Source organism: Harpia harpyja, chromosome 8, assembly GCF_026419915.1.
Source record: "Harpia harpyja isolate bHarHar1 chromosome 8, bHarHar1 primary haplotype, whole genome shotgun sequence".
In the NCBI taxonomy this organism is placed as follows: domain Eukaryota; kingdom Metazoa; phylum Chordata; class Aves; order Accipitriformes; family Accipitridae; genus Harpia; species Harpia harpyja.
This window is the reverse complement of record NC_068947.1, coordinates 19,356,394-19,382,621: the sequence shown is the minus strand read 5'-3', so window position 1 is coordinate 19,382,621 and position 26,228 is coordinate 19,356,394. Positions and strand designations below refer to the sequence as shown.

The window sequence follows — 26,228 nt, the reverse complement described above, 5'->3', positions numbered from 1 at the left end:
GGATATTTCTGGATTTTCTTAAAATATGTTGCCAGACTATCTGTAGAGGTTCTCTGAGTGAACAGCATGCAAAAATTACTCTAATCTAATTTATTTTCCACTGGTATCTCAAGCATAGGAATAAAGAAAACAAAAAGCATCCCCAGTGTACAGCAAGTAAAACCCAGCTTTTGCTAAAACACAAATTGTGGTGGCTGTTCTGGAAAAAACCCCAACAACTGTGTTTATGGACATACACAGATGTCTAGTGCTTGAACTGAAGAGCATGTCAAAGTACAGCTCTTGCACTGAATTTGACCACAGGACACATGCAAAGTGACACAGCATGCTAAAAAATGCTGCAAGCATTGTAATTTGTTTTCTTAGAAAAGCTCAGCTCCGATGAAGCATGTGTTTTTCAGTGAGGTCGTGCCTTTCACCTAATTTTCAGTGGGGATGACTGGGGTACAAAAGAAGGTCAAGTGAGTTGCCCAAGGTTACCCAGTGAGTCACTGGCTCTCACAGGATCAGGATTCACGAAGCTCCTGAATGGCTCAACATTCCTTCGTGCAATCGCCAGCTCATACCTTCTGCATGAGCCTCTCAGTCTCTCCTTTGCTAAACGAAGATTGCATGCAGTAACTCTTTTAAAATAAAACTGTTTCTTTCTGCATGTACTGTTTTTCTAACTTGTGAGAGTACTTGACTCCTCGTTAAGAACTGCATACTGATATCACTCAGAAATCCTCTTGAAGTCATGGGAATTTTGCATAAAAAATTATGGACCTAAGCAATAATGATTAATAAAGTTCTTTTTTTATAAAACAGAAGTGTTTTGAAACACACAAGCTTACAAAAAACATGCATAGAATATAAAACTGGCTATTCCTCTTTCTTAATACTTGAACTTTCCTTCCAATTTTCTTTTCTTTGACTGCTATCCATCACTTATGAAAGAAAAAGGAAAAAAAAAATCACTCTCTCTTCTCAATCTCCAGCCCAGAGGCTCTTTTTAATATTTCTGGCTTAAAAGAGTTCTTCAGACTGAATGAAACAATAGTCTGAAGTGCAGCTTCTTTTCAGAAGCAGACATAAAAAAAAGCCACAATCAGACATTCATACACCAGTCCTGCAGACTTTACACAAAACAAACTTCTGCTGAAACGGCTTGTTATAACAGACTTCTGTGGGAGATCACAGATACATCAACCCCCATCAGACAATTTGCAGGGAAGATTCTGTCCAGGCAATGCGGACTAGGCAATCAGAAACCACTATGTCCACATAGACTCAAATAATCATTAAAAAGATGTGGTCTTGGAGGTCCACGCTATATCTGCTGTGCTAATTAATGGGGCATGTAGAAGATAAATCTTAATTTTAATGAAAAAGTGGGAGATGGTGACACCCATTTCACATCTGTCCAACTCAGAGCAACTTTCAAAGAACAGAGTTCATGGCAGCTTATGGTAAATGAACGAACTCTGGGAGAATAGATAGAGCAAGAATGAAAAACTGCATTGCCTGCTGCCTGTTTATTGGGTAATTCTGCCTTCCTCTCTGTACCACAAGTACTTTCCACACAAAAACTACATGATCATATCGGTAGTATTTACCTGCCAAGGTGGAAAAGTAATCCCTACTTTCCCCTGCGATCTAGAAGACTGAGGGTTCAGGCACACACAGCTGAAGTGGACTTCTTTTAGAATCATAGAATCATAGAATCATTTAGGTTGGAAAAGACCTTAAAGATCATTGAGTCCAACCGTAAACCTAACATTGCCAAGTCCACCACTAAACTATGTCCCTAAAATAATTTTTTATAATAATTGTTCTGAAACAAAGGCAAAACACAATTTCATTCTCAATTCCCTTATGGTTGCAGAGATATTGGTATTTCACTCTATGTATTTGGCTTTAAGTTATGATGTTTCAGGATCCATAGCAGTTTTTCGAAGTATAGCACTTGTTTAATCTAATTCTTCATGAGGTTACATGTACACAAAGATCAGCACAACTCCAGAAAACTTCTGAAAACTCAGGCTGTGTCTGAGTCACTTCCTGAATTCTCTGGTTGAGAACTTAGCCCTCCATCTCCTCACTGCTCTGTCAGAATCACTTCATGTTAAGAAGGCAAAGATGCCCAGTCTACTCAGACTTAAAAGTACGTGGTAGATAAAGAAAAGCTCAAGCATATTCAGAAACTGAGGATTCAATTTTTCTACATCATATCAATTTCCCGCTTCCATCTCTCCACTCTTCCATACTAACTGTCTCGGCTTCAATAAAAAAGGTTTGTTTTAAGCACCATCTGTGCTGCAGGTGGAAAAATTACATATTACACATAACATTATAAATTAATAAAAATATTGTTGGGCAAGCCAAGAATTTTTACCCCAAATTTTAACCAGCCACCTTTTGTACCGCTGACGTTTGTTTTTTGAAGCATCAGTTAAATTTTCTGCCCCACTCTTCACCTCTTGTGAAGGCTCAGCTTTGACTGCCCATCTTTTCTCTTAACCAAAGGGGATTACGTTCAAGAGGGCTTAATTTAAGAGCTTTTGCAAGCGGAAGTTTAGATAGAACTTTGAAAAAGGTTCAAAGAGAAGGAATCAAGCAATTTTGCTAATGTATGTCATCAGAGAAGACTTGGATGAGTGTACTGTCTCTCTCTCTTTTTTGTTGTTTTAAGAAAGCAAATCTGCCTAATTATGATTACCTGGATATTTGCCTAAACTTTGTCTGTCATGAGGGAAACATAATATGAAAGTCAGACAACGTTCACCGTTTTTTCATGTGCCTATGAGATTCTGTGCCCTTGGCAATGTATCCCCCTTTAAATGAAAGGCTACAAGAGATTTGTACCTGTCAAGTCTGAAGCTTGTCTTTATCTGCTTTATCTTGACAGCCTTGAAATCAAAGGGCTACATGTTCAGCAGTGGAAAAGAAAAGATGACTATTAGTTACCTTTGAGTGTATACAAAATGAATATGTGGTAAAATATGGAATGAGAGTATTTTTTGACTCTTCTATGGACATCAAAAGCAAGACTACCGTTTAAATATCCTACACACTGTTCTTGGTTTCAGTTTTTTCTGAAGAAGGGTCAGAATCATACAGTTTGCTATAAAGGTTACATAGGTTAGACCTGGTAGACATGGCCCTCTTTCTACAGAGGCCTACAACTCAAATACAGGCTCAGGCTCTGAATAAATACTTTCAATCCACTCAGAATTCATCAAAATTGTATTTTGATGTATTTCAGTGAACCACTTGAGTAGGGACCCCAGGAGTGGTACCTTACTTCTAAAATGGCTTTTTTACATAAAATTATGCTTGCTAATAAAGCACTACACTTTGCTGACAGCCCATGTGATATTTTTGTCCTCAGTGGTGGCAGATGCCACCGAATGATGGCATGCTGAAAAAGATTTGGTATTAAACACGCTATTTTCTAGTTTTGTTTTCTGTACAGTTCCTTGATTTTAGGTGTTACACAGTATAGCTGTGGAAGAAGTTCTGATAACTTCACATAACCATAGAAAATGAGGCTGAGAGGAGACCTTGAAAAGCCATCTTGTGCATCCCTCTGCCCTAGGGTAGGATCAGCATCCCCTAAGCCACAGCTGTTTTAGCAAGCCAGGTCCTGCGAACCTCCAGTAACGGAGATTTCACAGCCTCCCCAAGCAATTCATTCCTGCCCTTAACTGTCCTTCTGGTTAGATGATCTTGGCTAATGCTTAAAGTAAATCTCCCTTGCTGCAATTTAAGGCCATTACCCCTTGTGCTGTCCCAGGTGGACATGGAGAATGATTTATTACGTAAAGTTTTGCAATGATTTTTTTAATATATTTGAAGACTGCTTTTATGCCCCACTTTGGCCTTCCCTTCTCTAAAGTCACATGTAAAAGATAAAAGAAAACTAATGAACAGAGGTTTAATTAGTTCCATGTAGCAATTTTAAAGCTATATTCTAAAAATAAAATACTTGGAAAGAACATCAGTAAACCATATTACTCAGGAGGATAGAAAGAGTAATAGCATGCCAGCATGGCTGCATAACAGAGAACTAAGAACTTTGCAAAAGGTCAAATGAACATTACCACTGAGCAAAAAGGCAGCGTGTTCTCTGCACCTCCTCTTAAAAAAAAGTTCTTCAAGATTGATGGAAAGAATAAAGATACATATAATTTAAGTTATTAGACCCATGTAACTCTCACTGAACTAAACTGGAGCTTTGACTGCTTAAAGACTGCAGGAAGGATGCTTTTGTATTTAAGGACTAGATCGAAATTCAAGAGACAAGTTTAATCCTTGGCTTTCCCTGAGACTTCCTTTGTGATTTGGGGAAATTACCTATTGATAAAACGAGTAGTACCTCCACTTATTTCCTCTTGAACTCTTCTCATTTTGTTCTTGTAGATGACAAACCCTTTAGGATGGTGGGCTGTCTGTACTGAAGCATGCGGGACTCCAGCATAGGAGGAGCCAAAGACAGCAGAAACTTCTGACCATGACGGCATCACAAAATGCAACACCAGGCTACTAACCAAGGAATTGTCACATACTGGATATATCCCATTGCAAGAGATGTTAAACGTAACCTTAAATTGATTGACTCTGTCTGCTGGTGATGTTGGATCATGCTTATCTTCATGGGATGCACAGGTTGGCTTATAATTCAACACTGTAAAAGCGACAAATCTCCAACCCAAAAGTACAGAGTATTAGAGTAAGAATCTAGTTATTTTTGTTTCCTGATGGTTATTTTAATAAAGATATATGGAGAAGCAATATGTTAGTGCTGACCTATGAAAAACATTAAATAAACGTTGAGATTATGAGCAATCATAGGTTCTTCAATGCTTTTCTCCAGATATCTCTGTGAAGCAGGGCATGAAGTAAGGAAGCATCATTTTTTTACCAATAGTAGGCTGATGATAACAAAGACTTAGATAATGTCTACATACTGTGCCTAAACTAGCTCAGATATCCCTGCAAAGCTATGGAGGCATAGCTGAAGGAGTTGCTTAAAGTCAAAAAAGACACCCATATGCCACAACATGGAGCTGAACTGATGATTTCAGGCAAGAATCCAGCAGGCTATTTTTATGACAGCAAAGCTACTGCTATCCAAACTGATAGCAACATGTTCCCTGCTAGAAAATAACCATATATGGATTTACCATTAGCGGCTGGATGTCTTGACAGGCTATGATTTAAAAATAACATTTATGCTATTAGCACTGCTTCCCTTTGTTCTGAGGAGAAACTGGATTATCACATTCAAAGTTACAAGGTTTCCTCCTGTTTTTTGTTGCTTTATCCTAATTTTCTGCATTTGACATTGGAGACAAATGATTCCTGATTTTCCTGCATACAAGTAGGACAAGATTCAGGTCCTACCTCATCAATCTTTACATATGGATCTCCACCTCTTATTGTCAGCTCATCAGTTGTACTAAGAATTTGGTTGCATCTATTTCTTTCTGTGCTCTCGTTTACAGCTCTTTGGAGATTTTGCCTGTTATTGCTGCTCATTCATACTCTCCCCCTCAAAAACCACTGGTCAAAATCCATCTATTTTATCTGAAAGAAATAAAATAAACATCTAAGACATAATGTAGTAGAAACCCTGGCAACAGAAGTGGCAGGCTTTATTCTGTAGCAGGCTGCTTTTTAGCTTCCTATGCACATATCCAACCTGAGCCCCTGGGTCGTGCATCGTCCTGTTTGGTTGAGCTGCAGTTCCATTTACTTTGGTTGCCTTCCAGAGAAAGAATCCGATCCTCAAAAATGCTCTTGGATCCTTCAGAGAGGAAACAAGAGCATTCAGATCCCCTTGGAAGTCAAAGTGAGGACACAGCCATTCTCCAGATCAAGTCCATGTTAATGATGCTGCATCTGCTACCCATGCACATGCAGCAGGGTTATTTAAAAAACTGCAGATGGTGACTCTGATTCACTTAGTGGCTCACCTTGCTCTTCCTACTGACAGAAAGGAGCATCTTAGGCTTAGAGCCCTTAGCATCCCCTCTGTCTTGCAGGGCATCTCCTCTGTTGCCAGGTGAATTCCGCCAAATAACCAAGCCACTGTAAAATTAAAGCTATACCCTACCCACAGGACAGGGGGAACTTTAAGACTTCTGAAATGTAGGAAGAAATCTGGTCTCCAAATAAAATAAAGCAAGGTTTTCCCCAAAGTGCTTAACTAAAGGGTACCCATGCCACACTTTTATTTTTCATCCTTTTTTGACCTTTAATTTGATGTAAGTACTCAAGCAATTTTAGCTGTGTTTTCTTCTCAACTTCTCCCACTTCAGGCCACACACACAAAGATCATTCTGTGACTTGACACCCCTCCTTTCCTAAAATCTTATGGTGAGGAGAAAAAAAAGGGATGTTATTTTAAACAACCTCAAACTAGAGGTTTTTTTGTCCATTAGGGTACTTATTTATTCATTTCAATTCATGCCTTTTTTACATTGAAAATTATAGCTTTTACAGATTCCTGTAAACGTCTAGGTATGGAAATGGCTCTTTTTCAAAAATGTGCTCCTAGATCACTAAAAATAATTCACTTTTGTTTACATTTTCTTTGTGTGGAATTTAATGTAATAATATGTATATTTACTGTTCATCCCTATCTTTACTAATCTATGTTCTTTCATTTTTAACCTATCTAAACATGTATTTATTGCTGATAAATGGTAGTCAAGACACATTACTTACCTCTTCACACACCAGATATATTAACACTGGCATCACAAGAAGCTCCCTCATCCAACCTCACCAATGCCCACTAACCTTCAGCAGTAAGCATCACTTCTGGATGCAAGAAGAGACAAACAGCCCCTCTAGCAGACTGGCCTTTGAGTGACAGGCTAAGTTTGCCAATCTATCTGCTTGTCCCATTTCTAGACTAGGTTCGTGATGGGTCATTAGCTTCACAGCATCCAGGTTTGATGCCACTAAATTCATCTGATGTAAAGTTGTATTTGATGTATTGCTGTACTTATCTCCAAATGCTCTGAATTAGTGATTTCAGAGGGCTTTTTCTTTTATAATTATATTCTTGTTTGTTAAAATAAAATTTCTGGTTTGGGGACTCATTCTGCCACAACATTTTATGTTTCCATGCAACACGATTCCTCTCCAGCCACTACTGATTTCATTTATATGTAGCACCATAAGAGCAGTAGGGTTAGGTTCACTAATCATTGAAGGGTCAGGTCACTGACATGCCAGCAGCTTTTTCATACTTGGTGACCTCTGGCTGCTGAGCCAGATATATATGTATGGCACACAACTCTTGGGCTGTACCTGCTAGCTACTTGAAAATTGAACTACTGCAATGATACTCCCAAAGCAAACTTTACTTTGGTTTGGCATGAGATACAAGGCAATTCAGCAATTGGCTCTCTCTGAATGTTCTCCTTTCCTTGTTATTGCCTTCCAAGAATGTTAAGAAAAAAAAAAAAAAGGCACGTTCTCCACTTTTAAATCGCTCTTCACTCACCAAAGTGAATAGCCCTCATACCGAACGTATTTCCAGTGAATACAGCTCACAAAACATAAGTAAATTAAAAACAATCAAGACGGCAGCAGTCTCTCTGAAGGAATATATCATGACAGATGTAATCTCCCAGAATACGGACTTTCTTCTGTCACTAATTCTACCTTAAATCCTTAAATCTTGAAAAGGGTACATGTAAGGGTCCTACATTAAATTGCTGCCCACTGAGGTGGAAACTGAAACACAGTTAGAGTTTTTTTGATCAAACCTTTATCACCTAAATACTATTTCACTTATTTCAGGATTCACATTAGTACAATATTTTACCATAAAGGTGGAATTTCCATATACTTAGAAAAAGATCAGAATTCTGTTTTTTTCCACAAAAGCCTTCCTCTGCAGGTAATACATTCTCCCAAGAAAAAGTTTTGTAAAAGTAGAGCATGCAAGTAGTTCAAAAAGGTGAGTTATTTTCCACTGTGTATGCACTAAATGCATATGAATTACAATAGATGGGCCAAATGCTTTCTCAGGAGGGACACATATTAACATCTTTGGACAGTAGCAGTAGCCTTTGAATTTTCACTTCAACTACTGCTTAGAAACGACATTGTCAGAAAGGAAACACCTACTGTATGCCTTCACTTGCCTTCTGATCCCTTATTAGTTAACCCTGAAGTGCGTATGTATACAGCCTTAATCCCCAAGTGAGTATCTGGAACAGGGGAAATCTGGAATTAATTGCGAAGTATTTTGGTTACTAATGCAGCTGTTACAAGTGTTTGATTTGGCAAGGGAACAGAAAAGGCACTGCATACCAATTTCGTGAGCCACTGTAAAAGCTGCATGGAGGCCGTCATCTTCAATCACTGCACAGCTGCGCTCAGGAGAGCATATGGTCCCAACGTCTGCCATTCCCAGAGTATCACATGAATGATGCCCACATAAATCCTGCCCAGGAAGGAAAGAAAAAAAAAATCATTAAAATAAATTTTTACACCCATAGGTAACAACAGGTTAAAGTCACCAGCCCTTTACAAACAGGAGAACCTGCATAAAAACATCAGTATAAGTTTCCATCTAAAGATGACAATGCAGTTTAAAAGCACAATGGCCCAATCCCACTCCGGTAAAGTCAGTGGGAGTATTTTCATTGACTTTAACAGGATTTGGATACGTTCTGTAATTAATTATTTTTCAATTTGTATTTCTGCAATGCATACAGAGGCTCAAACTTGCATTGAGTTAGGTACTCAAAACACATGCTGTAGAAGCATTTCTTCACTGACAACAAAACCAGAATACTGTCTTTATTTACAAGTGAACCAAGGCACAGAGAGAAAGCTTCAGATTCCTGATCAGTCCTTGAACCAGAGATCACCTTCCTTTTCCAAAGGCAAGTCTTATACTTGCTCTTAAAGAAATGAGATTGTTATATATTAAACCTCATGTCACATCTGTCAAGTAGTACAATGATGTATTACCCAATATACCAAGTATTTAAGCAATTCTCAGAGGTTGCTTAAAAAGTCAGTGATATGACAGAGTGTAAAATCCCTTGATTCCTAGTCTTACTAGTGCAACAACTTGACCATGTTTCCTACTTGTAGATATGGGGTGTCTCCAAAAACCATGCAGGTATCGTTAGGTTTTTTCTTTCCGTTCCAGAATGATAATGATAATGATAATGATAATGATGATAATGATGAAGGCAGCTTTGGTCAGACATAGTGTTTTAATCATCAGCAGTAACTTTTCAGTGCTTCTGCTGAAGTAGAGGGAAGAATACTAGTCTGAATGTACATATATATGATCTTGTGGTTGAGAAGGAAAAGTAGGTACCATGCTATTTGGAACACTTCAACATTTCATTGTGGTTGAATGAAATCATCATTTTCAAGGCGTGACAGTATTATCAAATGTTATTATCAAAATGATCAAAGAGTACCTTTCTTCCTTTCATTTTCAAGACTTTTCTTCCCTTCAGATCTCCTTTTATAATGACTTTCTTTTATGAAGCCTTTCATAATTAATCCATCTGAATAACAGATATCCCATATGAAGCTTCAGGTCAACAATGTTCACTGATTATAATAGTTTCAAATTTAGGCAAACTTGAAAATGCACTGGATTCAAATGCCACTGAAGTCAAAGAAAAACACATGGAGTTCACAGATAATGTGACAGAGCATCTCTTTACAAAAAAACCTGTATTTTTTTCTCCAAGATGAAATAAAGAAATTTTCAAGCTGAAATTACATAGCAATATTACATATATGGAGCAAGAATTTCGGGATCAGTTCTGGTTTCCAGGTGTCTGGGAACTCTTTTTGGTGAGCGCACTCTTGGTGCTACTTAATGTCAGGATTTAAATGCCGCAGTACCAATGAACAAAACAGCCTCACAAGAAGAGAAGGAATAAAGTTCAGAAGTATTTTGATTCCCAGATTTTCACAGGTATAATCCATGGTTTAAGAAAAACTTCTGTTCTGTAGTAATGCAGATATTATGCAGACAATTTTCTCTCTAACCCCACTGGCTCCCACCGTTGACATCCAATTAGTTCTCCCGACTTTGCATGGCTTACAGGAAGGTACAGAATAAGGATGCTCATTTTCAAGTACTTTAAATGAAAATAAATTTTTTTCCAGTTGTATTTAGGCAAATAAACTTTATATCATTTTCAGCATCTCTGGACCAATGTTGGAAGAGGCCCTGAGTGAGGTCATGTTAGTCTAGCATCAAACATCTGTGGCAGATTCAACAAGGAAGATACAATCCTTAAACTCCTATTACTTTTGCTTGGGTTCATATCCATTCAGCCCTTTATGTACCACTTCTGAATCTCACCCTTTCAGTCTAAGGGTACATTTTACATAGACTCTACGTAAATGTAACTGTAAGTGGTTTACCTACAGCAGCATGAGTAAGAAAACTCAGAAAAAATGCATGTGCGTAGTACCAATAAAAATACCTTTTCTTGGTGATATAATCAGTCTAAATAAATGATTGTAAGCTGTGTAGGAAGTAAGATACCTTTATACTAGTGCAATTTGAACTGAATCCACACGAGCAGTTGAACTGAAATTCTTACACAAGTACCAAAGAGCACATAAATCAGACAGAAAGCAGCTTACTGGAGGAGGTCTAAATTACTCTCAGGTTGACAGTGCCAGTAGTAGTATAAAATGCATTAATTCAGGCCTTGTTGCTGCATGCAGATTCTGTGTCGCTTGGTCTTTGCTTGTATTTGGTAGTCATCATTATGTAGATACTTACATCAGTACTGCTCCCAGTGTGGGCACAATTATATCAGCACACAGATGTTTTATGCCAGTGCATGATTTATTTCCATTTGCATACAAGAGGAAGCTACGCCAGTGATACGGCTATGAAGCTACACCAGCAGACGCAACCAGACCTCACAATGATTCTCTGGATTTGATGACGCAAGCATAATTAAAAGAATACAATCTTTCTAAGCAGGCAACCTCATAAACTTCCTTAGAGTTACTTCCGATGGGATGCGTCGAGTATGGAAAATTACGACAGGGATGTTAACTGTAAGCAGCTCTTCTGACTCTTGGCTGGTTAGTAATCCCACCCTCAAAATTTTGAAAGCTATGCACGGGACTGTGTTATACAACCTTCATTAGACATCAAAAAAATAGCTACGTACATATGCAAGCACTAATGGACATAGCAATGTTTGGTTATCTTTCATATGTTACGTGTTACTGACATTGCACCACAGTGCATGCCCGGGTTTTCCTCAGAAATCCAGTCACTTCATCAAACCTCTGTTCCTGCACTTCCTTCATTTCCCAGAGTATGACACATACCCATACATCTCAGCACCCCGCTAGTAACTTTCAAGGCAGTGCTCATTTGCATGACAGTTGTCTAGACAAAACAAAGCAGGCTTCATGCTTTCTTTATGAAATACCTTAACTTCGGGTCAGATAAAATGAATTTCTTGAAGGGCTGTATTACTTCAAGGTTGCTCCTAGGAAATCCCACAGCAGAAAACAGAAAATTGCTTTTCTGTAAAATTACCAAGCTCCTCCAACACCCCACGGACAGCTGGAAAACAGCTGTCCTCAGATGGTGTGGGGCCAACAATCCCTGTAAAGAAGAGAGGAGAGTGACCGCACTGTGGTCGGAACGCGGTGGACAGTGATGCAGTAAAGCCCCATTCCCTTCAGCCAGCTCCGCAACCACATCTGCGCTGCCTCCCCAGTCTGAGCAAGGCGATGTGGGGAGCCCTGCAGCCACCTACCAAATCCCAGCTGGGCAGCAGTGGAGGAAGCTTGTAAAGGATCTTGGAAACAAGGACAGGAAATATTTTCTGGCGTTAGCTTCTTAGTACGAAGCTGTTATTGGGGAGGGATGTCTACGGGTTGCCCATCTGCTGCTAGAGCAAGGCACGCGTTGGCTATGCTTTGAAGAGAAAGCATGTGCTGAGCCTTCTGGTTTTCCTTGCAGAGTTCAGTCCTCAGTGACTGCATGAGGATGCTTTTTTTAAGCTGCTGACATTGTCAATAATCAGATTGTCAATTCGGCAGATTACTTGAAGACTCAGCTGCATTATGTTCTCAACTCACAGTCTCATTTATTCTTTATTCTCTTGCCTCTGCATGATTTGAACTTTAATATATTTCTATTCATAGAATTACATAGTATATACCATATACATAATTGAAGCCTATCAAGTGGCATCTCTGAGACAAATATTCTGAAAAGTTTGCTATCAGGTCAACTCACCATTCCCTAGCTACATGGACCTTCCCAACAGCATGATTTTGAGTGACGTTACTGAAAATCACACCTGTTTACACTTCCACTGATTTAAGTATTTATGGCAAAATTTCTTTTGACTTAAACCTCCTGTAGCTGTACTGGCCATGTATTATTTGTTACCAGCATCAACAGCCATATTTTTAGGTTTCCTGGGCAGTCTTGGAAAGCAGTCTCTGACTTCTATGAAGTAAAGTTTCTGGGAATACATTAAAAGTTTCTATTTCCCTTGAAAATCATCTTTTTTTGTTAAAAACCAGGCCCTGATGGAATGATGCAATCTAAAAAATCTGCATGGGTCTCCTCAACTTTTCATACTCCCACTAAAGCACTAAGAAAGCGGGGACTCACATGATACTTAAAATCACTTTCCAGTGATTATTTCGCTCTGGTGTGTGGCTTCTATTTAAAAAGTTAATAGCTTACTCAGATCTGTATACTCATGTAATTGCCTCCAAATAGCAACAGAAGCTTTGAAGCCTAAGTGTTTCTTGATATTTCTAAAGAAGGAATGCAGAGTCTGGCCCTTGATCTGCATTACAGTGGTTTCAAAATAGAAGAACGACTAAGAAATTCATTTGCTACACAGGAGGCAATAGATGTTAAGCCTTAAGCTTTGGCAAAGGAATGACTTCGGAAAACTGAGCTGTACATCATAAGACTAGTAGTTAATTAGACAGCTTATTAAAGGCCAAGTTTTCTTGGCATTCATAAGTACATCAAGAGCAGCTGGCTGTTTGCCACGTATACGTGGCATTGTTGTGAATGAAGATAACTGTTGTGGCTCCCTGCTGGAGCAGTTAACTTATTTTACCTGAAATTCTTTGATTTGTGCAGTAGGTTTAAAAACAACAATAAACTGTTTAGGGAAACCTGATATTAGGCCAGATCCCGTGGACTGATTCCAAAACAGCATTTAAGCACCAACGCAGACAGTTTGGTGGAATGTAAGGGCAGAAGAACAAAATTGGCTCACACGTCCTCTGGTCTTTGAGTTACATACCCTTCATAGGGCTTGCAGTTTGTGACCTTATGGGCTTCAAAGTGCCACAGTTTTACAGTCCTAGGCAGCTTAGCACTTAGTTTATACTAAAGCTTGATTGGGGTTGAGATGCTTAATGTTTCTCCATCTTTGCCCCTAAGGGAAGCTAAGCCTACAGACGTTCTCAGATCACACATACGAGAAACCAACAGGAATAGGCTTTCTATCAGGCTCAGCTGCACATCACCTTTTTAAAGTACAGCCAACAGCTTTTACATCTCTGTGTGTTTATTTGCTTGCTTTTCTGGTTTCTTTACAATGACTCATCAGTTAAAGCCTTTGCCCAATAAGAAGGTGATCCCGCTTAAATTCCTTTCAGGGATGAGGATACTTAGAAGCACGTTTCTCAGTAGAGTTCCCTATGGTCTATGCCAGACTATGGTCTACAGTGAAGGTCTGCCCGTGTCCTTGCACGCAGGCAGTTGTGGCTCCTCCTGTTGCAGCCCATGTGCCAAAGGTTTCCCTAACCCAGGCTGCAGTTAGTGCTTACGGCACTTGATGAAGAGACCTAATTTTTGGTCCCTATTCCTCAGCCTGCTTCCATATTTTACACTGAACAGTCCTTTAGTAAATTACAGAAACAGTCTTCTCTCCGTGCTTTGGGAACCCAGACTGCCTTGCTCTAAGCGGTGTGCTCCAGTCAGTGGCTTCAGGTCACGATTTCTCTCCTTCTCACCATATGAATCTTAAATTACTTGCTAAACAGTGACATAGCTTTGGTCAGAGCGGTGGAAAGTTTCCTTAACACCTGGAACAGCTTACAACATACCGGTTAAGGACCCCTCCTGGGAGGCGGGCGATACAGACCTAAAATCCCTCAAGCAGAGGAAGGAATTAAATATGACTTTCCGACTTCCTGCAGCAGCGTTCCCACTGCAGCCCTGTGAAGGGAAGGCAGGGTCAGGTGCGATTTGGGACCCACACATCCACCTTCCCGCACCCCACTCTGCAAAGTGGGTGAAAGTTTATTAATGTCACAGCAACGCCGAACAGCACATGTGGAGAAAAGTAAGGTTGACACAAACAGTGAGTATTACGGGTATCACCCCAGGAGCACATGATGTCTGGAAGTCAAAAAGAGCACAAGACACAAGACAAAAGACCACAAAAGGTATTAAAAATAAGGGCTAACTGGTGAACAAAGTAATTAGAGAATTGTCTACTTTACCCCTCAACCGATACTATGACACTTAAAAGGAGACTTTACAAGCCAAAATGGTGGAAGGCTGCCCTGGAGGAAGACTGCTGTGAAAAGTCCTCTTCCTGAGACACTGGTGGGTCTCGCTCATGGGGATGTCCAGGTTAGGGCACCAGGGAGAGGGCCTTGCCATTGCTCTGAAGCAAGGAAGGACCCCCATCAGACTCACTGGGTTACTGCTTTGTCCTCCCATGGCTGTATTTTGAGAGAAAAGACCAAAGCCTGGTTATCTTTCTGGGAAAACAGGAGTGGTGATACCTGCCATACTGACCAAAACAAAAGTCACATATTTTACTCCAGTAGTTTAACTTAAAAATTGAGGTCATCTTCGTTTCAGGTTAATATGCTAAATTCAGGACTAAGTTTTGGGCATTTGAATCTCAAATGTACAGAGCTGTCTCTCTGAATTCTAGGTAAGGTGAAATGCAAGAAAACCCAATGCATGGGTGATGTCCTGTTGGGCTAACTTTAGCACAGCATGCTACATTTGTTGGCTTCAGAAACCACCTCCTCACCAGACTGGATATTTAGGCATGTTCTTATTCTCCCCTTATATGGTATGAGGATGGTAGGAACTTGTTATCCCAGGACACTCTGCAACAAACTATTAGAAACAGAGCCTAAACTGGATTAAGCTTTTATACTCTGAACGTACATATTAACAAAACTTCTTTCTTTCCTAAAGCATGTAAAAAAAATGCAGCATTATGCAAATCAAAGATTATTTAAAAATATTGAAAAAACGCACATGAAGCTTTTGAATTCTGCATGGGGAGGGGAAGGGCAAAGTTTCAGTCATGAAACTGGTGATAGGTGAACAAGGAAAAATGTTCAATTTAACTTGCCTAACCCGTAGTTCCTCTGTGGGGAAACCATGCCATATCTGTAGATTAGCGTGAATCATGCTACTTCTCCTGCACAAATTATGTCCCACTTTATTTTCCCCAGGCACATTATCTAAATGTATTAGATTTGCAACAAAATTGGTGAAAACACTACAAAACTGGTAGACACATCACATTATAATTTCTTCAAAATAATAATAATAATAAACATTAGTGAAATATACTCTATTGACCATTGGTACAGTGACCTTTTTTACTAATATGGGATAATAACTGTGTGAAGATGGTAATACAGAAAAGAAAAAAGAAGGAACTAAAGCCAAAGAAAGCATGTGCTCCATGCAATGACATTATCATCTATAGAGCTAAGATAATCTAAAGCTTGCTGTTAAATTTCAACTGCACTGTCAGATTGACAGTTAAACTAAATCACACACACAAGACCCATATAATTACTGTGTGGAAAAAGGCAGGACAGTGGCCTTTGGCTCTAATATGAACTTTTTGTTAGAGCCAGGCATGATGGTACTATCATGGATGATGCTAACAAGCACTTAGGAAAGTATTTTTTCTTTCTCTTGTTGCTTGTATCTACTGTGAGAAGTGTCTGTTTTAATTTTCACATCATTCAGAATTGGGGGGAAAGGAAAGGAAGAGAACTGGATTTTGTCCAAATGCATTCAATAGTTCACTTGAAATTTAACTAAGGGTCACTAATGAAATAGATTGGATGAATACTAGAGGGTAATTGCAGAGCAGGCTAGACCTCGGAAAAGAACAGCCTGAGTTCAAGTGCAGTTTGCAAGTCACGTCTGATATGTTTTTGTACTGTGATGAATAATCTGGCAAGTACTTTGTTGCACCTGCGAAAACCTGAAGACTGAAGATAACCTGTTTCCAGCTTCCAAAAACTGTTCACAATAAAAAAGTCTAAAATTCTAAATTTGCTGTTGACTTCACTGCCATTGAGAACCAAGTGAGCTAATCTCCAAGAGAAGAGGGCTTTACAAGCTCTTCCTCCTTCCCACCACACAGCCACTTCTCTACTGCTGCATGGGGCAGAGGACTCACCTGGACACCAAATAATGGAATCCTTGCATCACCATATTCCACGAAGGATGCTCTGAGGATGCCTGCGGCCCAAAAATTTACAGCTGCTGTCAAGGACTCAACCACAAAGTAGTCGAACAGCAGGGGACCCATGTATTCTCTAAGGTTGTTTAAGGCCAAGCCGCCTTAATGAGAGCTCTCATGGGATTTATTAGAAAATGATTACCTTTTGGTACTGACAAGTCAGACCTCTGTCAGGCTTGATACTGGCCATCATGGGTCAAAATGAGAGATTAAGACCACTGGGAAAATATACTTATTAGGTGTTGGGAATTTAAATAATCACTGTGGAACCCAACTAAGGTTCTGCAATGTTTAGTGGTAGATAATTTCTGTGTCGCCAAAGGTTTTCACAATCTCCTACATAGGTGATAATAATGATCAGACACGTTACGGTAGTTTTCCTTGCAGTTACAGAGTAAAAGTAGGGTTCAGTGCAGCTAATGGATAGTTACATGGTCCTTGCCACTACTGATAAGCAATACAGAGCCTTAAAACAGCTTTAACACGCTGTCTGTATCGCCCAAAACTGAACTCATGTTCATATTTATTTACTATTTACTATGCTCTGCAGCATGATTGCTTTAAAGCCCTTATCAAATTAAATACAGATTATGACTGAAAGTGAGTGGATGTTTTAATCCAGAATCAGTAAATCTCCTTCTAAAAATCTTTTTGCATGGGAGGTACTTGCTAATATGAATGACGATGATGATCATAATTTGAACCGCCAGTACTAATTTTATAGTAAGGGAGAGCTGCCAGCACACTCTTAGTCCATCAGTGGTTAGTAATTTATCTTCAAACAAGTAATGACAACATTAGAGGAGGAAGCAATGGTGCTGAATTCTGACGGGATTCTTCCTTTACAAGGAACTCAAGTAAAGCTTGAGTTTTCAGAGAGCCTCTTTTGGTGTCAAAAATAACATCCAAGTAAATGTCGCTCCAGAACGAAAATAATTATTATATTAGAGACTTGTATGGCATCAGGCATGCATAATTTAGATTCTAACTACACATAAACAGTTACATACGGCTGAGGACATGCATTCAGCTGACAAATGATTTGCAAATATTATTCTGTTGACGCAGAGACACAAAGTTCAAGGTGGCCTCAGTTAGTAAACAAAGATGGAAAATGAACCTCACACATTTACCCCATGCCTAAAAAACAAGCCATTTAGAAGACAACTGGATGTTCAAAAATTAGCATGACGGTATTCAGAGCCCATCAAAACATGCAGCCATGGCTTGGCGTCTAGTAGCTAAGCAACGTACTTCATACATTCAAAACACAGTTGTAAAAGTTGGATCCTCCTGCCAATTGCTGCCACTCTCATTGAAAAGCTAAACTGGAAAAAATCTCTCTTTAGTTCAAAGTGGGGCTGTTTTCTCCAGGAAACATCTCTACTGCTTTTTCATCCTTTAACCCTTTTTGTGTTTACATTCCAAGAGGAGTAAATAGATTCATGTTGACATTTCAAGTGTAAGCGTATAAAAATCGTGTGGACTCACACACAGTCCCTGCAAAGAACATCATGAACACATGTAGCAAGAAACTACAGTCTTGTTCCTATTGAGTCAAATACTGAAATGTAATGCCAAACAATGTGCGTGTGCACACAGCAAATCATTAAAGCAGATTAAGTTATACTGAACTGCACTGAGGAGCTAATCCCATAGTTAAACGTGTTGAAATGTAAACCAAGAAAACGGAACCCTGTGCTTTTTTCTTGCAAAGCATTTACATCCCTAAGTAACAGTGCAAGCAATATTTGCATCTTAAGAGTGGAAGGAAACCACAGGAACTGTGACATTTTGTTTAGTTTAGGTACTACTTACATCCAAAAGAAGTAACTCTATGCATGGAAGATGCACTGCTCAGGAGTCTTTGGAAGTTGATTACTGATTAGCAGCAGCACACTCTTATTCTGGCAGGAGGTCATCCATGCAAAGAATTACAGATAAGAATCTGTAAAGCAAGTGCACTTTAAATTCACATCCTATCTCAATCCAAATTAACTTAATAATTGATGTTAAGATTCACAGTCTGCCACCCTAAGAGTTTCTGAATTGTAATAAATCCCAGGGAAATACATGGGAATACTGGCAGAGAAAAACACTCTTTAGTGAGAAGTGATGGATTCTGGCCCAGGCTTAATTAATAAGCCATTAGAAAGGATGTTTATAGCAAAAAGCAAGAGCATTCTGACCCAGCCTAGGTAACCTGCTTTCATTCAGATTATAATGATAAAAAAATGAAAGCTTGCAAATTGGACCGATGGGCTTTAAACTGCAAAAAAAGGCTCCTGCTGTACAAGTGATGCCTGACTGACATAAAACCTAATGTTTCAACTATTTACAGCTATAAAAGCAAGCCAGGCGCTTTTTTTCCCCCTTCTGGAGCAACTCCTTCCACAAACCATCCAAAGCATCCTTTTTGGCAGGCTCCTATGATGTAGGAGAACTCAAATGAACGGAAAGTCATGCAGTTATTTTTTTCGTACTTGGAGAAGGGAAAAAAAGAAAACACCAAACCCAAGCCGCTGAAGGGATATTCTTACAGAACTTCATTGCATAAACTCGGCCACATGTCTACTACAGCAATGTCCCTTAACGACCTCTGGCAATGCAATTAATTAGCAACCAGACAAGGAGCAAGGCACAGCTCTGCATTGGTAATACTGTCCGGATCTGACCCACAGTTGATCAGGACACCCATTTTTCACTCGGGGAACGAGAAAGAGACTGCATCCCCTTACCACCAGCCCAACTCACTCAACATTTGCAGCTCTGTTTACCTGCGGTTTGCATTTACGTCCTACCCTTGAACCACAAGTGCTGCTGGCTTCCAGTGTGGTGGAGCTATTCTTGCTGGAAATAGCATCTCAATGCACTCCACAAGGAAGTCGCGTGTACTTTTAAGGTGTTCTCCACCATTTTCACTAGCAGGTTTGTTTGGGGACTAATTTAGGCTGGGAAGTGCTATCAGCCCTTTTTGCCTGGACCACCTCCCCAGAAAGAGAGGGGCTATGCGTGAAACATCTCACTGGGAAAGATGGAACAGCGTCATCTCTCAAGCACAGCTAAGTTAGGTGGCCCCAGCCGAGTCCCCCGATCAGGCAAATTGCCACCTCTCCACCCTGGCAGGTGTCCTAGCGCCGTACTGGCACCAATGACTGTGTCCCCACTGTGGCGATGACCTAGCAGGGGAGGGGGCACACGCAAACAGGTTTTCAACCCCTCCTCCATCCCCGGCAGCTGTGCGTGTGCATGCCAGTCCCTGAGACGCAGCGCAGCCCAATGGAAAGGCCGAAGACGTGAGCGGGGAGGCAACCACCAGGCAAAGCAGGGCAATGTGGCTGGAGGGCCGCGGGGCTGGCCTCGCTGCAGCCCAGCCACCCCACCACGCATCGTTCGAGGGACACGAAGTTGCTGTCGGTCAGGGTGATGCCTACCTCGCGGGTGAAGAGGATGGCAGCGTCATAGTGCTCATCGTGGTCATCGTCGAGGCGGTTGTGCTGGTGCTGCCACTTGCAGAAGTTCTTGAGGGTGGTGGCGGCGTTCCTGTTGACCTCCAGCCCCTTCTCCTTCTCCCCCAGGGCCACCACCTTCACCACGGCCAGCCGCACGTGGTTCTCCAGGCTGGCGTGGGCGTAGAGCCGGGAGGCGATGGAGGCCAAGGTGAGCAGGTAGTGCTGCAGCCCCTTCCCGTACTTGCGGACCATGGAGGCGTCGGCCACCAGCAGCAGCTCCACCTGCCGGGCCCGGGAGACGGAGCGACGCCGCCGCCGCCGCCGGCCGTCCCCGGCCGCCGCCCCGGCCGGGTCGCGGGTCTCGCAGCTGGTGCGGGCCGGCACCGTCTCGAAGCTGAAGCGGTCCCTGCGGAAGAGGTGCGGGGCGCGGGCCGGGCCCTCCCCGTAGATCCGCGGGCCGGCCGCCTCCCCGCCGCGCCGCGCCGGCCTGACGGTGTAGCGGGAGCGGCCCAAGGCGAAGAAGCCGTCGAGGCCGCCGCAGAGGTTGAAGACGGCCAGGGAGCGCGGGCTGCCGTCCACCGTGCCGCGGTAGTAGCAGCGCGGCGGCCCGCCGGCCCGCGGCGCCCGCGCCCCCACCGCCTCGTCGCGCTCCAGGTCGAGGAGGAAGCGCTGGCCCCCGGCGTAGAGGACGTAGCCCGCCTTGCCGCCCCCCGCGTAGGTCGGGTCGAGGCGCCGCACGACGCCGCTGGCCCCGCGGGGCGGCGGGGGGCGGTGGGGCGGCCCGGGGGGAGGGCCGGGCCGGGGCCGGGGCCGTGGCGGCGGCGGGGCGGCGGCGGCGGGGGGCGGCGGCGCTCCGTCGTCGGCAGGTGCCGGCGGCTGGGCCAGAGCGAGGTGCAGCTCGGCGGCCAGCAGCAGGGAGAGCAGCTTGAGGAGCATGCTTGCCTCGCCGTCAGGAGCGGCCACAGTGGTGGTGATAATTAGTAGTAGTAATAATAATAACAACAAGAGTTGGGGAGGGGGGTGGGAAGAGCCGGTCGGCGGAGTGCAGCAACGTCGTGAAGGGAAGGAGAGAAGGGGGAAGGAGGGGGAGAAAAACAAAAAAAAGAAAAACAAAAATTAAAAGAAAGTTCTCCCTCCCAAACTCGAGTCAAGTGGGAGTGGGAGTGAAAAAAAACGTCAACAAAAGCCGCTCGCGTGTGAACTTTGTGTTTCTCTGCAGGGAAGAGCCGGGAGCACATGGAAGGAGGGGGAGGCAAAAAATCCCAAATCACTGCTGCTGGGGAGGCAAGGGGGGGAGAGAGAAAAAGGAGGAGAGGAGGCTCGGACCCTGCAAGTAGAGAAGTTTGAGCACTTCCCACACCTCTTCCACTTCTCTGCTGTAGTCACCGGATCATCACCAGCAGCAGCAGCAGCAGCAGCAGCAGCAGCAGGGGCAGGGGGCAGGTCTGCTGCGACTCGGCACTTTCTCGGGCTCCGGTGGGCTCCCTTTCCTTCTTTTGCCCCCTTTTGTTTTGAAGAGAAGGAGGAGAAGGGGAGAGAAGAAATTCAGGCACCAAAACCCGCCTCGATCGTCTCCGGTGAGATGGTTAAAAAGGAAAAAAAAAAAAAAAAAGCCCAAGAAGCGGAAAACGTCCCGGATTTTTGTAAAAGCCCCCTCCCTGTATCTTTTCTGTTGTTGTTGTTGTTATCCCCAGTCTGTCGATGTGAACAAGAGGAGAAGGGAGAGAAATGTGAAGATGAGAGGAGGTGGAACAATGAATTTATAGCGGAATGCCATCCTGCAATGGCAATTTCAACAATTCGTCACTGCAGGCTGCCTCTTAAAGGGAGAGCTTCAAAACCACCACTCCCACACTTCCTTCTCATTTAATCAGACAGAGGGAGAAACTTGAGGGGTGGGGGAAAGGGGGGGGGGGGGGCTGCGGGGGGAGGAGAAAAGGAGGGAGAGGGAGCGGGAGAGAGGAAGGCAGGAGAGGGGAAGTGCGAGAGGAAGCCGGGGAGGGGAGAGAGGCCGGGAGAAACAATGTTTGTGTGTGAAAAACGCAAGATTTCCCTCGCATCGCTTAAAGACACAGAGTCACCCGGGGTTGGAGATGTCACCGCTGGCTGGGGACGGCGAAGCTGCGCTTACCTCACGTCCTGCCCGCTTCCCCCTCTCTGCTGCCTGACGCTGGCGCTCATTTCGCCCTGTTCGGCGGAGGAGGCAGGTTTACGCCTGGCTCTCCGAGGGGAGGGAAGCGGCCGGGGCTTTTCCGAGAGCGCCGGTGCTGCGGAGCGCCGGTGGGGCGGGCGGGGTGGCTGCGCCGGGCGGGGGGGCGCGCCCCCGCCGCGTCCTGGCTCGTCCCCTGCCCCTCTAGACTCGGGCCGGCGGCAGCACCAAACTTCCTCCCTTTGTCTGGGCGGCCGCGACTCGTCTGCACCCAGCCTGTCATTAAGTCCCGGCAAGCTGTCATCTAGTTTGGGCGGACTGTGATTTCCCCCGAGCCCCCGAGGAGGAGGGAGGGCGGGGAAGAGTTAATGCTCGCTTTGACCTTTTGAATGACTTCAGATACTTAGATCATCCCCCCGCTGACTGACACGCACATCCACTCACCCTCTCCCCTCGTCTGCCTTCCCCCGCTTCGTGCCTCGCCAGGGACACCACAAAGGGCAGATGTCTGCACTGACTTTTCATCTGTCCTTTCCACCTAAACACTGCCCGGAGAGTGAGGGGAGATAGGCAAACAGCTCGCTCTCTGCCGAGATGGAGGGCTGGAAGGCAGCCTGGGGTCCGGGAAGGCGAGAGGAGCGGGACCCCGGAGGAGTCCGACCCCGCCGGCTTCCCTCCTGCTGCGGTACGCGACCCGGCATCGCGGGGTGCGCTGCCTTGCATCGAGTCGGGCACGGGCGCATGGGGAACAAAATTGCTGGTTATCTCGTGTTTCCTCTCCGCGTTCCAAGACGGGTGCCAGGAACAGGTGCTCTCTAGCTGCACGACTCCAAAGGGGATGCAGCTCTCCGGTCTCGTCCCAGCCTGCAAACAGCATCGCAGCCCGACCGCTCTGTCTGCGAGGGAACGATGTGCACATCTGTAATACTTCGCAGAACCAGGACCGTGGTGGTGGGATGCGCAAAGCACGGCAGACCAGCACCCGCCTCTGTAGCTTCCAGAGCTGCTTCGAGAGTCTAACACTTCTGCAAAGAACAGGTTAACTAGCGCAACAAACGTTTCAAAAATTAATATTCCCATGTAAACGATTACATTAACATAAATAACCCTGAGGTTATGCTTATGCACCAAAGTTTTGCAGGTGTTCTTTTTCCATTTTTCCAGAAATGGTGATAACTGCAAACAAAAGTTCATTTCTCAAACTCCTGGTATTTCTTTTTCTACATTTCAGTGTGTTATCATCACCAAAAATTCTTGACTAGAGTCAGTAAGTTCCAAAATTAAGAGTTCTGTATCAGGAAGGTCACATGACATTTTTTGGGCATTGGTCCAGGACTATTCAACATTTTCAAATTTAAACATTTTCTCAGTTCCTTTAAACTAGTTACAAAGTCAAAAAGACAGTCAAAATTTTAAAGGGAGGGAGAGGCAAGAAGAAGGCATGTTTTGATTAAAAAAAGAACCTGTAATTTGTCTCCCATTTTTTCTGGGATGGCTTTTACTTTTCATTTGAGCCTAGTAGATGTCTGTTCAGCACCAACAATATTTTTATTGACTTCACTGTGACCTGATCAAGCCCTGGATTTGCATATATATCTGGGTCCAAACTCCCAGATACTTCTGGGAGAGGTGGTAAAGATGAGATCTGGGATAAGGAATGTAGTTTGGATAACAACCTCAGAAACTCTCATTAAAAAAGTGTTTGTCAATGAAAAGGCATACGGTGCACAAGAGGCCAGTGTAATGTTCTCCCATGCTACAACATAATTCCGACTGTCCGGCCATATAGCCTAGGAAAAACAGGAGTGCTTAGAAATGTTAGCGGTAATCATATGATGCGTCTCACTGCTCGTCTCTTGTGTTGTCTTTGATTTCCCAAATGACAGGAAAAGTTGGCTAAGCTTCCACAATGCCCTGTTTTACTGAGCAAGGATCTAGGCTTTCCAGGAAGGTACAAATTAGCCCGTGCAGGTTACCCCATAGATTATGAAGCCTTTCCTATTTACGTATCAAAACTGTAATAGCTCAGCAGTGTAGTAATGGAAAGATAGGTAAGTCATGCCTCACGCAACAAGAGGAACCCTCTTCTAGTCTGAGAGTCTTGAAGTGTAAGGGTAAATGACTTAAATCATCTTCTTTTTCCTCCCAGTTTTGCCCTCTTAGCCTCTTTTTACAGTTAACAGCATTGCCTTTAAACAAGAAAGCCTGTTAGCATGTCCCAGGTTGTAGATGACACTAAATCCTTGTCAAACAGTTCTGACCTGGAAATCTCAGAGCTGACCTTTCCCAGCTGAGAGGTAGAGAGCCACAAATCCTCAATTAGCTTTAAGGCACAACACAAGTTTTGTACACTTAGGACCAAATTCAACCCTGATGTAAAAAGACACAGTCCTCTTGAGTCTCTGGGGACTGCGAGCTCCTTTCATTAAGATTGTGTTTCACCTCCTGGGTTTGTCCTTGAAACTGTTTAGGATCCTTCAAGTAACAGCCTCGGTAGCTGGGGATTCCTGATTAAATAGTATTTTAGCCACATAAGAAGTATTGCTCTAAGCATTATAAACACTCATATGAAGGAATAGCTTGAGAGACACAGAGGTACTGACAAAGTTGCTAATCATTTTATCCACATGTCCTTCAAACTGTCTTATAGAAGGGTCCTATTTTACATCACCTCTTTTTCAGTTCTCAGTCACATTACTAGGGGTAGAAAACCTTGAATCCAGGGTGTCAACAAATGAGTCCTGTGTCTGCCTACAGCCCCCTGATAGTAGTCAAGGCCTAGCATAGATGTCCTACACAACAGTGCCTGTCTTTTCACCATTAAATTAACTCATCCTCCTTGGAAATTAAAAAATATTCTGTTCAGCTTTTATTTTTCTGGTGTTAGGACTGTCTGACATTTCTATGTAATTGCACAGGGGAGATAGCAATTACTATGGGAGATGCTAGTTTTTTTCTGTAAAATTATAGGAAGATCCAATCAAACCCAAGAAAATTGCTTGCTCAACGTGTTCTAAAGTAATATCAGCCAAACAACATTTGATAGACTTGTGATCAACACAGGCCTATAGCTGGGAACTGGGCTCAGTTTTGGGTAAGTTGCTATCCAAGAATCTACGTGTAGCAACACACTTCTTAACATGGGACAGGTTTGTCCCTCCTGAGAATTGAAAGCCTCTGTTAACTTTATGGAACATTTTTAATATGCTTATCAACAAGATCAAGTTTGCCTGCAACAGGAGGCTGTTTGAATCTTTATTCCCCAGAAATCTATCAGTGATACTTTGCTGCCTTTCAAATCCACTGTAGTTTATTGGTCTTGTCAGCAATTTTAACAATACAATTTTATGACTATAATGTTCAAGGCTATTGGTTTTAAAGCTTTCCTATGGTGATGCATTAAAACCACTGAAGACATTTATTTCTAAAGTGATCGTTATTAAATAAAATACTCATTATAAGTAATTTTGCAAAGAACTCTTAAAGGTGAATATTTTTGGTTAACATTCTGGAAAGGACTAGATATACCGGCATTTGGAAGAAGTTATGCAGCCTTTGACCCCCACCCTAGGACAGCGGCATAGTCAACATTGTCCCTTATTTGGACTATGTGTCTTTACGTGTCTTGAATGCTATGAAAACCCATTCGGATGGAGACCTCCTGGCAATTGTTTTGACTGACTCTAACTTGCTTGTTGATATTGAATGGATTTGTGGTTGATAAATAAGCAAACATCACCATCATTGGTGTATCCTTCCTGCCAGTCTTACCAGATGCTTTGGGAACTGAGAGCTTCTGGAGACTGAGCTAACTTCTTCATCCTTCTCATATTGCATGTAGCAAACGCAGTAGCGGGAAGCTTGCTGTGTGCACTGCATGTTCTCTCATTTCCACCGCTGGCGTTTCTTCCACACACAGCTGGCATTTCTAAGGAGTCCAGTGCAAAGTTTTTGTAGGCCCTGAATTTAAAGGTCAAGTAACATCTACCTCAGAAAAACAATTAAAAAGTATTTTCACAATGAAGACACAAGCTGGTGTTCCTCAATGCACAAGTTCCTGGATGGCAATTAGTCAGGTTGTGCCTTTGTACCCCTCACAGGCCACCACTGCATATG

At 42.8% G+C, this 26,228-nt stretch overlaps 2 protein-coding genes across 6 annotated transcripts in view; one reads left to right on the top strand and one right to left on the bottom strand.

Moving 5' to 3' along the window:
• The window catches only part of ADAMTS5 (ADAM metallopeptidase with thrombospondin type 1 motif 5), a 47,542-nt gene extending 26,356 nt beyond the window's left edge, over nucleotides 1-21,186 (bottom strand). The window contains exons 1-2 of the mRNA XM_052794044.1: nucleotides 19,946-21,186; nucleotides 8,314-8,446 (exon numbers count right to left, since the gene is read on the bottom strand). Of these exons, the coding sequence (XP_052650004.1) occupies nucleotides 8,314-8,446; nucleotides 19,946-20,899 (1,087 nt within the window). The 5' untranslated portion in view covers nucleotides 20,900-21,186. The remainder of the gene's footprint in view (nucleotides 1-8,313; nucleotides 8,447-19,945) is intronic.
• Nucleotides 20,058-21,833, top strand: LOC128144791 (uncharacterized). Of its 5 annotated transcripts, XM_052794047.1 has the most exons (3): nucleotides 20,828-20,933; nucleotides 21,183-21,540; nucleotides 21,658-21,833. In XM_052794047.1, exons 1-3 carry the CDS (start codon nucleotides 20,898-20,900, stop codon nucleotides 21,831-21,833), a joined length of 570 nt encoding a protein of 189 aa, XP_052650007.1. In that variant the 5' UTR covers nucleotides 20,828-20,897. The 5 variants fall into 5 exon arrangements, 3 of the variants coding, with proteins under 3 accessions (XP_052650006.1, XP_052650007.1, XP_052650005.1); XM_052794046.1 differs by lacking the exon at nucleotides 20,828-20,933 and adding an exon at nucleotides 20,058-20,171 and having other exon boundaries at nucleotides 21,183-21,833; XR_008236214.1 differs by lacking the exon at nucleotides 20,828-20,933 and adding an exon at nucleotides 20,580-20,681 and having other exon boundaries at nucleotides 21,183-21,698.
• Nucleotides 21,834-26,228: the final 4,395 nt, after the last annotated feature.